At 45.2% G+C, this 13,983-nt stretch overlaps 1 protein-coding gene across 16 annotated transcripts in view; it reads left to right on the top strand.

Moving 5' to 3' along the window:
- Nucleotides 1–13,638, top strand: part of phactr4b (phosphatase and actin regulator 4b) — a 28,821-nt gene extending 15,183 nt beyond the window's left edge. For 13 of the 16 annotated variants that reach the window (XM_047340977.1, XM_047340983.1, XM_047340975.1 and 10 more), the window contains 13 exons: nucleotides 681–851; nucleotides 1,775–1,855; nucleotides 2,788–3,309; nucleotides 4,561–4,899; nucleotides 6,407–6,538; nucleotides 8,178–8,703; nucleotides 9,026–9,324; nucleotides 9,443–9,641; nucleotides 10,667–10,722; nucleotides 11,091–11,152; nucleotides 11,246–11,383; nucleotides 11,551–11,627; nucleotides 12,058–13,638. In XM_047340977.1, coding sequence (XP_047196933.1) covers nucleotides 681–851; nucleotides 1,775–1,855; nucleotides 2,788–3,309; nucleotides 4,561–4,899; nucleotides 6,407–6,538; nucleotides 8,178–8,703; nucleotides 9,026–9,324; nucleotides 9,443–9,641; nucleotides 10,667–10,722; nucleotides 11,091–11,152; nucleotides 11,246–11,383; nucleotides 11,551–11,627; nucleotides 12,058–12,073 — 2,618 coding nt within the window. In that variant the 3' untranslated portion in view covers nucleotides 12,074–13,638. The remainder of the gene's footprint in view (nucleotides 1–680; nucleotides 852–1,774; nucleotides 1,856–2,787; nucleotides 3,310–4,560; nucleotides 4,900–6,406; nucleotides 6,539–8,177; nucleotides 8,704–9,025; nucleotides 9,325–9,442; nucleotides 9,642–10,666; nucleotides 10,723–11,090; nucleotides 11,153–11,245; nucleotides 11,384–11,550; nucleotides 11,628–12,057) is intronic. The other 3 variants (XM_047340986.1, XM_047340985.1, XM_047340973.1) reach the window with 2 other exon arrangements.
- Nucleotides 13,639–13,983: the final 345 nt, after the last annotated feature.

Below are 13,983 nucleotides of genomic sequence, written 5' to 3'. Positions count from 1 at the left end.
TTATGTCTGCAGAACACAGCAGCTGCAGCCTGGAGAGAGAGAGCTAATGTTTGAAACCCTGTGAGCTCAGCACCCTGTCAGCTGGCCTGTCAATTACATAACCAGGAATAAGCAACCACCGCTGCCAATTTAATGGAGTACTTCAAGTCGTAACGGCGTCTCATAATGATCAGGGTTTTTTAAAAAGGTTCTGCTACACACTTGTTAGCCGTATGTATGTAACAGGATTGACAGTTTTTTTCCCCCTGATGTGTGATGGCATTTGTGTGTGTGTGAGTGTGTGCGCCTGCTCTCCTCTCTGAGCTGAATAGCTGATAAGGCACAAGTCTCCATCCAGCCAAGGAATGTGAGCACTTGACAGAGGGAGAGAGAGAGCGAGAGAGAAAGAGAGAGTGATCGTGGCTTAACGCCAGCTTCAGACCTCTCCTGTTAACTGTGGATATGTGGAGGAGTCCATGAGCGCTCAGCATCACCCTGCCAAAGCACACTCAGTCCCCGAGAACTGATGTCTAAAGATAATAAGAGCCGTAATGAGCACGGCACCTCTTTTCAAAGGTGGCAGATGAGCTCAGTGAGGCCTCCGTCAGACTATTGTGACAGCCGATGGATCTATGCTCTTACTTCCCAGGCTCCTGTCTCCCCATTTTAAAATGTTTATAATGTTCGCTCTGTTTCTTCAGATGATGAAGCTGAGCAGCACCACGGCACAATGGTGGGAGAGGGGGGCAGCACGGGGGACAGCACCCCTCCCCCAAAGCGTAAGGGCAAGTTCTCTACCCTTGGCAAGATCTTCAAGCCGTGGAAATGGCGGAAGAAGAAAAGCAGCGACAAGTTCAAGGAAACTTCGGAAGGTTTGTGATTTGAACCCATTGTTCACCTCACAACACACAACACACACACACACACACACACACACACACACACACACACACACACACACACACACACACACACACACACCTCCTTTCTCACTGCTCATATTGATTCATATCAGTTACATTCAGCTTTCACCAGAATTCCTTGATGCTTGTGTTCCTACCTGAATGTTACAGGCCTCTTGGTTTCTCCTTGAAAAGTCTTCAAATGTCGTAAAAGAGATTTTACAAATAAAAGGCCTTAAATAGTATTCAATTGTCTTTTTAATTCCGATTTGATGTGTTAAATTAACCACCGATTTCAACGCGAAAATGTCTGTACTCTGCCAGACCGAAGAAGAATTATTAGTTCTGGTATCCATTGGGCAATTAGTCTGTTTCTGGTCAAGTTTATACGTTTAACTAATACCTTCCTTTCCAGCCTGCTGGCTCGTTTATGAACATGGGGTTAATGCAAGTTTAACGTTAAGTGGCTTGAGAATGACGAGTTCTTGCTGGTCAAAGCCAGTGCCTGTAGGAGCTTATGAAAAGTCCACTGTGTGTCGAAAGTCTTTCCAACTTTGAACAATGGGGATCAAGGTGGTGAAGTCTAACAGACATAAATGTGTTTACTTGGAAAAAGTAGAGTTTCACTATTGGTGTGTATTTACATTTCAAGTCAGTCTTATATGTAAATTCAAGTGGTATACGAAAGGTCATGTGTATAGCTGTAGACTACCTGTATATTCATACTATCATTCCATTTGCAATAAAACTAAGCTGCTGACAAAACATCTAAACTTAAAAAAACATTTTTGAATTCCGGAGCATGAAGTCACATGTGATTTTCCTGAAATATAATTTTTCCTTGTGTAGATCTTCAATCTGCATGTAACTGAAATTCTCCATATGTGTGACAGAGCTGGAGAGAAAGATGTCGACGAGGCGCACGCGGCAGGAGCTCATAGAGCAGGGCGTGCTGAAAGATGTCCCGGACAACGGTAAGAGAGCTCCTGTGGTTCATCTGATCTCTCTGCACAACGGCGTGTGCGTCTTGACAGCAGCAGCAGCAGCAGCAGCCCCGAGGCTGTCACACCCACACAGACAGTACTGTTAAGTCATCAGTGCATTATGGCAGGAGCACCGTCCTCCTGTTCAGCACCAGTCTCAGACATGTTACTTTAAAAAAAGGTACATTTACTTTCACCTTCATTAAAGTAATGTAATGTCTATTTAAAATGGCATGTTACTCTCCAGAGCTGAGGGAAAGTGGAACGAATTGTGCCCTGCAGCAAAACAGCTTTGAGAGGGTGTGTGCATGTGTTCTGCAGCCGGCCCCGCTGTCGCAGGAGCCCATTTGTAAAACCTACAGCTGCTCCTTCATCACACCAACAAACACAGACTCTGTCTACAGGGCTGGAGTTTTTTTTTTCATTCATTTTTCTGTCTTTAAAATGTCATTAAATGGTAAAAAGGGCCTATCACATTATAACAGGGCCCAAAGAATTCACTTTAAATTGCTTGTTAGACAGTTAGAAACCAAAACGTATTCAATTCACATGAATATGAACCAGAGTGGCAGCAAATACTCATATTCTCGAAGCCAGAACTAGTGAATATTTGTCTTTTTCACTTAATTAAACACAGAAAACATGAACCAGTCAGTATCAAAGTTGTTCCTTTGTAATGTTTTGTGAATCACATAGTGGATTAATCCACTAATCTTAATGTGAATCACATCTAGATTCAGCGAGGGAAGGAAAAGTAAATGACATGAATATTCTACATCATCAAACATGACGCTGCCAGTGGTAAACATGAATATTTTAGATTGAGTGGATGTTTAGTGTCTCATTTCCAACTCAGTGACTCAGAATAGTGTTGGATCCTCTCACTTTTATGTTTGCTTACCAAAGGCTTGTGTTCTTTCAAGGCACAGACACACACAACCTGAAGCAGCCCTATGTGAAGAACGGTCACACTCTCCCTGTGAGCGCAGGGGTTGGAGGTGGAGGTGCAGGAGTCGTCAGCAGCGCCAGGAGCCCGTGCAGCCAGGGCAAACTCCCCCCTGAGTCAGACTTTAGGATGAACCAGGCCTGGCTCGCCCAGCCGGACGACCGCAGGGGCCGCCCTCCCTCCTCGGACGGAGATCGCCGGGGAGCTCCATGTTCGAGGGGTACAGGACTGCATGAGGACCTGCGTAGAGGTGGAGGGATGGGTCCACGTGTGCACGTTGAGGGCGAGTGGAAGCCTAACTTGGTCTGGCAGGGACAGATTCACGGCCAGATGGAGGAGTGCCGACGTGGAGGCCGACTTCACCCCGAGGACGGTCAGAGGAGGCCTGGGCTGCAGAAAGCCCCGTCGGAGGATGGCAGGCGGAGCAGGCCTGTGGAAACGGACTGGAAACCGGCTCTTCCTCGACATGCATCAGCTGAGGAGGGAAGGGCCCACAGAGGTGAGTCACCTGAGATCTTCCACCAACTGCTGTGATCATAAGATCCCTGTTGGGTCCAGGTCCAAGCTGTATGTTGCATGTTTTAAAACTTAATTAATAAGCGTAGGTTATAAGCGTTTCTTCAGTCCAAGTATTTTTCTCCCTCCCTCTTGCTGTCACTTTCCTGCTTGTGTGCTGTCCTCCCAGATATAGACAGGCTCCTGGCGGCTCCCAAGGGCCCTGCTCCAGCTACCGCTTCTTATTCAGGCACATGAGGGAATAGCTCGTCCTCTCTTCTCCTCTCCTAATTAATGTGTCACGATCACTAAACCCATTATTGCCCTTTAACGCTAACTCTGTCACTTCAGTGATAATTGGTGGAGCCACAGCTCACTGATTCCACTGAGCACTTTGAGAAATAATGGTGTTTTGTGCTCTTTTCAGACTTTAAATTGTCCAATGTGTCTGACACATGACCCACTGTCATATTGTCACATTGAAAACGCCATATTAGCTCCTGTGCGTCGCCTCTTTGCTCTTTTCTCTCTCTCTCTCTCTCTCTCTTTGTGTTTTTCTTATCTCCTTTCTGATGCTGCTTCTCTCTCCCACTCTTTCTATCTTTATCACACCCCCTGCTCTCTGTCCTCCTTTTCTATCTCTACCTCTCTCCTCTCCGTTGTTCACACTCACTTCCTCCTTCCCTCTTGATTATTTCCTCTCTGGCCGTGTGGCGTCACCGTTTTAGAGGCTTGGCTGTAAATAAATAACCCTCAACTTCAGAGCTTTGAGGAATGGCGTGGGAGCAGCGGCAGCAGCTGTAGCAGTGGCAGCAGTGTGGGGGCCTGCCCGGGGGTGTGGTGCAGTCGGGTGGACAGGGGGAGGGAGGGTGGGTCTTTGGTGGTAATTGCGGCCGCCTACTCTGTTTATCTTCACAGCTGATCCCTAGATAATGCAATTCTCAAACAAGTGCTATCGCAGAGAGCGCTTGGAGTGGTGAAGCGGCAGGAAATGGCTCAGTGCTCTGTGCAGGAACTGAAACATTTCTAAAGATGTTTTTTATTATGAGATGCGGCTAATTCAATAAAGGAAAAGATAAATACGCTCTTTGTAAATGCCTGCTGTGTAGAATATTGCGTATGCACCGCAGTTGGACACTGATTTGTGTCCCTGGCATTTTGTCGTTTAATTTCTCAATCTCAGTTGATTGCTGAGCTGTGGTTGTCGTTTTGAACTAATTTAACTAGAATAAACTTGTTAAAAACTGTGTTTCAGAGTCAGACAGCCACTTTGTTCCTGACGCTGAAGCCCTGCGGAACACCCTGCGTGAACCTCTTCCACCCAAACAGCCCGTCATGGCTCCAAAGTGGCTGATGAGCTCCGCCCCTGAACCCGACAGCGAGGGGTCGCCCCGCACCCCGTGCAACCACCCCGCGTCCCAGTACTCCTCTCCCTCCGGCCCCCCGCCTGCTGCACCCAAGCCCGTGCGGTGCGTCACCTCTGCCGGTGTGTCCACTCAGCAGTCTGGGGCCCCAACCTCCACCTCTCAGGTCACCAAGCAGCCGCCACTGCCTCCGCCCAAGCCGGTGAACAGGAACAACACCGCCATGATGGGTAAGTTCTGGGTAGAATGGAGGGAGTGTATCCTGCAACAGCAGTCCCAAATGTGCATTAAGAACACTCGAATGTCTGCTCAGTCAACGTGGCATTTTCCCACTGGTGAGTTCAGTGTGTACATGTATGAGTCAGTGCACAAGTGATGGCGAAGAGAAGCCTTGAACACACTTGCACACACATTCACACACACACATCCTGGTAATGATGTTATCTGAACAGCTAGGGGAGCTTTTCCCCAGCTAATTACTTATTACGCCTGGACTGTTCTAGCTGCCACTTTTCCAGCATTTTGGACTTTTGAAGATAACAGGGACTCTTGTGGCTGCGGGCCGCTGCTCACACAGACGCAGTGTAGTGGTTGTTGTTGTTGTTGTTGTTTACTCTGGGTCTGTCTCATCTGGGATCTTGCCTTAATTGGCAAAGCTTTCTCATTTTTATCTCGTCAGCAGATCCGATGACTTTGGAACCGAACAAGTTGTGATCGCATTATGCAAAGTTTATTTTTCGGTAATGATGTGATGTGTGAGGTGCTTTCTATTTCTCCCCTGTTTATCAGTCATGTAGTCAAATAACGAAAAATAATATTATGAGAGGACGTGTTTGTGGTGTCTTGAGGTTATTTTGGTTATTTGCATTAGGAGCACATCGAAATAGAAAGCAGCGCAACTCACTTGGGATTTAACGGCAGTTTTAGCCTCACAAAATTTGGCCTATTAAGAGTAGGCCAACCAGAAATAGAACAAAAACCTGTTGATGCTGTTGTTGGCAGTTTACTGGAGCTGTCCTATGAAGTCGAACTTAAGCCGTTTCAGACATGGAATATACACAATATGAACAATGGTGACGGAGATTTTCCTCTTTTTTTATGCTGAGATATTTGTATTGTTTCTGTTTTTCCTGCTTTGCATCCGTCAACGCACCCTCTCGCTTGTGGTGAATTCTCTGGACATAATCCTGCTGTATTCGCAAACTGGCTCACCTGGACTTACTCTGCAGTTTTTACTAAGGGGCTGGTGGGGAAAAACTCTAGAGATGTGCGCAGCTACTGACTCATGTCTCAAAGCAGCTTAACTGTTTTTTAATTAATATTCTGACGATTTAGGAGATATTTTTGCATCCTTGTTGAGAAAATCAGCACCACAGATCTGTCTGTTAAATATAAAGCTAAAAGCAGGAGACACTTTGGTTTTGTACATACATCCCACCAGGCTGTCTCCCCCTCCTCCCAGTCTTAATACATAAGCTCCCCCTGGTTGTATCTTAATATTTAACACACAGACATGAGCGTTGTGTTAATCTTCTAATCCAACTCTCAGCACCAAACGAAATAAGCACATTTCCCTACTATTCCTTTGCGAGTACGAAACAAGTAAGAGTGTGGATAGAATTGTTGTGAATAAATGACGAAACGACGAGCCTTTAGCTTATAAAATACCTCACAGTACGCCATGTAGCCTCATTCATTAAACACACCAGCTGAAGGCCTCCGTCTCCTCCCTGTTAGTCTCCGCCCTGCAGGGGGGAGAGAACGCTCAGCTTCCCCTCTACTGGTCCTGCTGGAAGCGAGAGTGCGACTATGACGTCTACCTGTCCCTGCCCGTCTACCTGTGCCGACGGGCCGGAGGCCTGCGCTCAGGTAAAAAGAGGCCCACTGGTTATCTCTGCTGCCAGGGTGCCCGTGTGTGGAATGCCCTCCTTCAGCGTCTGCGTTCTTCATCTTGTTGCGTCCTTTATAAGCCGCCATCATATTTCCCGCCCCTTCAGATGCCATTATCCTGCTGATTGGCCTTGATTGCTTTTCTTTGGGTGTGGTATATAAGAGTCGCATGCACATTAACGAGCTGATAATGAGCGTGCTGGGTGCTCTGTGAGTGTGGGAGATGACTTCCGTTTGAGTGAGTGTTTTCAGTGCTGGTCTCTCCTGTTTGGCATGTGAATGAGGAAGAGGCTTTTGCAGGCTCAACCTGTGGCCTGCAGTGCATCCAGTGAATTTTACATTGCTAATCCACTCAGCTTGTGCTCAACAGGGATGGATGGATGAATCTGCCTGGATGAATGGATGAGTGGAGGGTTTGAAAGGGTTCTAACATAAAGATGTAAACTAGTTCAGTGAAGTCCACTGCATGGCAACACTGATCTCTTATTACACTTCTATAGCACGGCTGTGGCTTTTAAGATGAATATTTTTAAGGTAAATATACAAATGTGCATGTAAATTAATTGAAGGTTTGCATTTGAGCTTTTTGTTTAGGAGCTTTCTGCACCAATAAGATAAACACCAGGTTTAGAAGCTGGCTGTGTAGAGCATGTTTAGGCTGAATCTGTCTCTGACCTGAGGCACATGCTGAACACTGGTTTGTGCATTCATGTTGAAACGATCATGTGATCCAACTCACTGTATGTGCGCAATGATGCTCGGTCAGACATGTAATCCCGGTATTTATATTTGTTCATGTGTGTCTTGTCATGTTGGGTACATCATACATGTTTGGCTGATGTATTATGGGTCTTGTTTTCCTATCTTCATTCGAGCGTGGTCTTTCCGATTGAGAGCAGGAATGATTGATTTCACACACACAGAATGCTTTCACTCAAAACCCTGCACTTGCACTCAAATAGCCCCTGCTTTGTGTTTAGATCAGCTCACCTTTTGCTCAAACTTGCACTCAGATTTCCTGCCCTTCCGCTCTTTTCCTGCTCATGCTGCTTATTTACACACGTGAAACGTCTGTAGAGGTGGTGTAGTGGTGACGTTTGAAATTGTCCCGCCCTCATTGTTGGTGCATTGTGGGTACTGCAAAAGTGTTCCCACAACTTTAAAAAACGTATGAGTGTTGCTTGATTTTGCCGCTCCATGTTGACCAGCATGGACTCACCGTTTTTTCCCCTCAAACCGGAAGCAGGTGTAATAACAAAGCCATGGAGAGCGTGAGTGCATGAACCCAGTTAAAGTAACTGCACATACAGGACTCACAAACATGTACAGTAAAGCCAAGGCACTCACTGTGAGGGCGGGACAATTTCATTTGTCAACACGTACACCTGGTATTCTATTGGTCAGGGAATTTTGAGGGTTTTGAGTGTAAGCGTTACAAAATCTGAATGTGAAAAAAATCAGCAAGTCCTGCTCCTGAATGAAGAAATTAAAAACTTCAAAATGTCTGTGGAGAACTAGACTAACTGTGAAAGCTCTTGGTAGCAGCTCACTCTCAGGCCGAATCTTCAGCTTTTTACCTTTGTGATTGGGTGAATTAACTATATCGACTCATTTGCAGGTGACTTCACTCAAGCCACTGGGGGCACCAGTCTTGTGCCGGCCAAGCCGTCTCCGCCCATGCCCCCCAAGAGGACCACCCCCGTCACCAAACGCACCCCAGAGGACTCTTCTGCTTCAAGCCATCCCATCATCCCCTCACCTCTCTCTCTTGACGACCACAGCAGCCTCTCTGTGGGCTTTCAGCTCCCTCCGCCACCTCCTTCCCCTCCCCTCCCAACTCACATCCCACCCTCTCCGCCCCGCCAACACATCCACTCCCACCACCTCCACCATCAGCACTCCTACCCCCACCCGCTGCCCCAACCCATACCCATGCTGTTCGACCCGCCGAGTCCGATCGAGTCTCCCCAGCGGCCGGCTCCCATCCCGCTGCACATCATGATCCAGCGAGCCTTGTCCAGTCCCGGCCCGGCTCAGCCGCATCCAGACGGGTCACAGCGTGCGCACGCGCTGCTTTTTGAAACCCCTCCAGAGTACCAAGGAGGAGGTCGCCCCTTGCCCGTCAGCATCCAACCACTAAAGCTGTGAGTCCCTCGGCACATTATAAAAGCAGAACTGTTCTGTTAACAAAATTATAAGTTAGTAAAAAGCAAGGTTAGCAGGCAAAAGACATTTCAATAATTCTGCAGGCATGAAAGCCAGTTTTGTGTGTGACCTTGAGTGGCACATCCATTTTAAGCCTTGTGCATGTTGTAGAAGATGATTCAGTTTAGATCTGGAGAATATCATATATTCATCGATGCAAAGTCAGCTATCGCTATAAGGTTGGGAGTGGGATATGTCTCCAAGTATATGCTTTATCTGTTTCTAATATGTATATATTTATTTATTTTCTCTTTCCATTAGATCTGAAGATGATTACTCAGATGAGGAAGAGTTGGAGGAGGAAGATGATGAAGAAGAGGAAGAATACGATGGGGAGATTCCCCAGCCGGAGCTGGAGCCGCGGAGTCGGCGATGCTTGGTCGGTGATGCTGGGGTTGGTGGTATCCCAGGAGGAAACAGCAGTGAAGAAGAGGAAGAAGACGAAGAAGAGGAGGAGGATGAAGAGTATGACAGGCACAGACAGGACAGCGACTCTGACGGTCCTGTGCTTCATAAAGATGAAGACTCGGATGAGGACGACGAAGACGAGCCTCCTATAAGTGAGCACAACCAAAGTTTATGAAAACGTTTAAACATAATTTGGAGTTTTTAGTTTCAAGACTGTACCTTCAGTGATTTGTAAACATGATTAAATCTGTCTGCTTGTTTTTTATCCAGGTGCCCTCGCCAGCAGAGTGAAGAGGAGGGACACCCTGGCTCTGAAGCTGAGCAACCGTCCCTCTGCTCCAAACAGGGAGCGGTTTATACAGGAGAGGAGCTGCAGAGACGACAAGCCCCCAGGACAGGCCGGCCTCACCTGGCAGAGCAGGGAGCAGTGGGAAGCCATACGCGCACAGATCGGCACTGCACTCACAAGGTAGTCGACTCACCGGATTCGCACTCTGGATTAAAAGTCCACCTCACTACCAGAAACGACATTCTCCGAGCTACACACTGAAAATGTTGATGGTTTGAGGAATAGTTCTGGAATTGCAAAAGCTGCTTTCAGACACACTGAAGTCCAGATATTTTCCTGAAATTTTCAGGAGGTGCTGTATGTGAGAATGAAAACGTCTGAGTCAGTTGCTCCAGAAATTGTTCAGAACATATCCTGCTAACGCTCGAGTAAAATATGCGGAAAAAGTGTCTGATTGAGCCCATGTGAGAATACAGCAGGAAGATGTCCAGAAAATCCACAGCGAAACTGGAAAAGTGAATAAAGAAATCTCAAAATTAGACGAAGCGATAACTTGGAGAGACGAATAGATTCGAGGGCTTTTGGTCCGACACGGAAGTTGATTTGCTGTAAACCAAAACACATGATTTTAACTCCTGCCTCTAGGTGCAACCCATCACCTGAATGTTTTCCGGGCATTTTCCCGTTGTTGCAAACATGTCTGACTCGAAACAATCTCCTGCTGCGATCTTCATATGTGAAAGTCAAACTTTTCTGGACAATTTCCGGAGTTAATGTCTGAACACAGCTTTAGTCAACATGAATGTTTATTTTTAAGGCATTTTCTTTGTGGGGAATTTGTATCCTTTATTTGATTTTAATTGAACTTTAATGACAGTGATTGCCCCCCAAGGGGCAAATGTTCCACCAAAACAAGTTACACTGTTTTCCATCCTGGACTCAGTGGCGCCTAAAAAACAAGCCAGAGTGTCTTTTTTTCCCCCTACAGCAGAAACCATTCTCCAGAGCTGACACAAGACATCATGTCTTACTTGTGTTCATGTTCCATCACCTTTTTATCCTTGAAAATGATAAGAGTGAATGTGCATTTCCTGAAGAAAGCAGGTGATCATTTCTTAGATCTTTGTCCTACTTATTGCCCGAACGACAAAGTGATGGAACAGTGTAAAAATAGTGCTGCTCTTCTTTCTTTTTTAATTCTTCAGACGACTGAGCCAGAGACCCTCAGCTGAGGAGCTGGAGCAAAGAAACATCCTTCAGCGTCAGTATCAAATCTTTCCTTCCTTTTCTCCTTTTTTATTCATTTCTGAATCTAATAATGCCACCGGTGAAATTGAAATCAGTTACTCCTTGATAGAGACCTGAACAAAAAACACATCTCAGTTCAATATTATAGTAATATAAAAAGCAAAATGTTAACATTCTTAAGCCATTTCATTATACATACAGACTAAACACAAGAGTTGACACTTGAAACGATTTGTCTGAAACATGGATCACACTTAAGATGTCTAATTTTGGAAACAGCTTTACTCTACTTTTCCTGCACATCAAACCAGGCTTTCAAACCCAAAGTCTAAATAAAGCTCTTCTGATTTTTTTTCCCCTCCTCCTTCATTCTTTCTTCAGCCAAAAACCATGCTGACAGACAAGCGGAGGTTCGCGAGATCAAGCGGCGGTTGACCAGGAAGGTGAGGCACCGCATCCTGCACAGACATCCAAGTGTCAAAGCATCGTGTATTTGCAGGATATGAAACTGAAACATAAACTCCTGTTTATTGTAGCTGAGTCAAAGACCCACAGTCGCAGAACTACAGGCGAGAAAAATCCTGCGGTTTCACGAGTACGTGGAAGTCACAGACGCCCAAGACTACGACCGGAGAGCAGAGAAGCCGTGGACGAAGCTGACGCCTGCTGACAAGGTACGCATTCAAAGTGTCTTCTGCACCGACCCAGTAAATGCACCCAACTACTTTCCATATAGAAAACTGTGTTCAACATCATATTAACTTAGCAATATGAAGGTGAGGACGCCTCCCCCTTAAAATCCCTTTTATCTGACAATCTCTTTCCTGTTGCCTTTGTCTAGGCGGCGATCCGGAAGGAGCTCAACGATTATAAGAGCACTGAAATGGAGGTTCATGAAGAGAGCAGAATTTACACGAGGTAGCAGTTGGTTCATTCAACAACACTCCTGGTTGACACCTGCGTTTCCAGTGCATCAAATACACCTAGTTACTACAGGCTACATGGCTGAAATATGACAGAACTAGAATGACACTCAGTAGAACGTATATTATCAAGCTCCACCATATGTCACACACTCATATATATCAGTCTCCTATGAGATACAACGACTGTAACCTTGGATTACACGCATGCATTGTTTCCTATGAGCGACTCCCCCGTGTGTGAAAGAACACGTCTGTGTGGAGATGTAATTACAGAATGTAAACACATTGAATGGCTCCTGCTGAAAAAGTGTGGAACATAAATAGCAACAAAAGCAGGGCGTGATCTATAGAATTATTACTTTAAAAAGAAAGTGATCCTTTGTTTTACCTCATGTTCTCCCTCTTTGTTTCATTTCATTCAGGTTTCATCGGCCTTAGCGTCTCCCCCCCTCTCTTTGTGGATGATGAAGCACTTACGAGCTCAGTGGCAGGAGGCTGCTCCCTATGGAGACCGACGGCCCTTTACGTTTCCTGAATGTACTGTACAGATAATCAGGGAAAGCCTGGAGCTGACTCTGAGCAAGAATGCTTGGCGCTTGCCCTCCATCGCCCTCTCACTACATTGCTTTTTCACTAAACCGAGGTGGTGGAGGGCGCCGGGCCAGATGCAGTATTTCTCCCAGACGACAGGGGGAACCACGTGCCAATGAGGCGGCGAAGTGGCGGCGGACCTACAGGGCTTACTCTCACTCTGCTGTTCTGTGGTACCCCTCAGGGACTCGGAGCTAGTTACAACCTTTAACGCGGCCTCATTCTGTGTTGCCTTTTTTTCTCCTTTACCGCATATGGAAAAGCTAATTCATCTTGTTAATGTAATAACATACAATAATAACAGTAATAATAAATGATGACGACTTATAATTCTCCACACAGTAATAATAGACAATAGAGAGACGAAAGGCGGCAGCGTGCGCAGGCTGGAGGATGAAGACTGGGAGATTCTGTTGTAGGACTGGACATCTCTGGGATATTGTATGTGTTTTATATTAACTGTGTACAGACTGCTATTGTGATACCTTAGAATGAAACCTGGAGAGATCTAATTACAAAAATAATCTGTAATGCACAAGATATTTTATATTGTAATTTGGATCACATGAGTAGTGACAGCTTTTATTTGAGCCTTTTTTTTATTTGGCTTGCCTGTATTTATGGTTGTGACGTGAGGTGGCCATTTAAGCGTCAGTTTAGTTTTAGAAAAAGTTGCGGATCGGGAGCCTGTTCTGTTTTTTGTTTTTGTTTTTTGTTCGTGCCAATCTACCCAATGCCCAAAGGACTATAGGATGCTGGTTTTCATATCACTTGATTTCTGCAATCCACTGCATGAGCCAACGCCGAATCCAGCGCCACTGGATCTGGATGATCTCTCTTCATTTATACGTTTTTTAATGAGTTTTTGTACTTCCCTTTAAAGATCAACAAACATGCAATGCATTCTGTAGCCATTCTGAATAAGGTCATGCTAGTAGTGTCTATACTAAGAGTTTAAATGTAAGTTGCTGTGAGTGTAGATCAGGGATTTATCAAAAAATCTGAAAATGTATAAACGGTCAACAGGGAGTCACTTTGGCTGGAGCCTTCTGGAAACGCAGAAGTGTTTTTATCTGGTATTGCCGTCTGGCCAGTAGCTTACAGGGTTCTCTATGCTGTGTACAGGTTGATATACCATAGGTTTAACTGATGCTTGTGTATATCTTGTCTTCCTTTTAATTTGAAAAGAAATTTTAAATATAACAGTTATTATAGGTTGCTATTTTTTTAAGCACAGAATATTAGTTAATGATTAAATGCAACAAGAATGGGAATATGAAAGTGTACCTTTTCTGTAAAACTAAGGTCATTTTTTGAATTGAATGTGGAATTGTATGGACAGACAGGTTTTTTTCTTTTTAATTGTAAATAGCTGCCTATGGATCTAATTAAAACTCTTGCAATTCCTTGAACTGCCTGTGTACTGACTCTGCCCTAAAATCAAATGATCTATCTTACCTGTTCATCTTTGGGGGACATTTTAAACTGTAACTTCACAAGCTGGGAGTCACTCAATCAAAACAATAACAAAAGGCCTAAATGATGATGATGCCATGAAGCAGCATGGGATCATGGGAGTTGTTGTGTTTACCACCATTGCCATTTTCAGACATGAACTCCGGAAACTCCTGAAAATTGGGTCAGCTCTCACAGGGAAAAGCTGTCAAAACTCGTTGACTTTTCAATTTGACCTTTTTATATGTATCTTCTATGTGTATGGAAAATGTTCAGGAAAATGTCCTGACAAATTTAAAGGA

Source organism: Hippoglossus stenolepis, chromosome 8 (assembly GCF_022539355.2).
Source record: "Hippoglossus stenolepis isolate QCI-W04-F060 chromosome 8, HSTE1.2, whole genome shotgun sequence".
In the NCBI taxonomy this organism is placed as follows: Eukaryota; Metazoa; Chordata; class Actinopteri; order Pleuronectiformes; family Pleuronectidae; genus Hippoglossus; species Hippoglossus stenolepis.
This window is presented reverse-complemented; position numbering and strand designations above follow the sequence as displayed.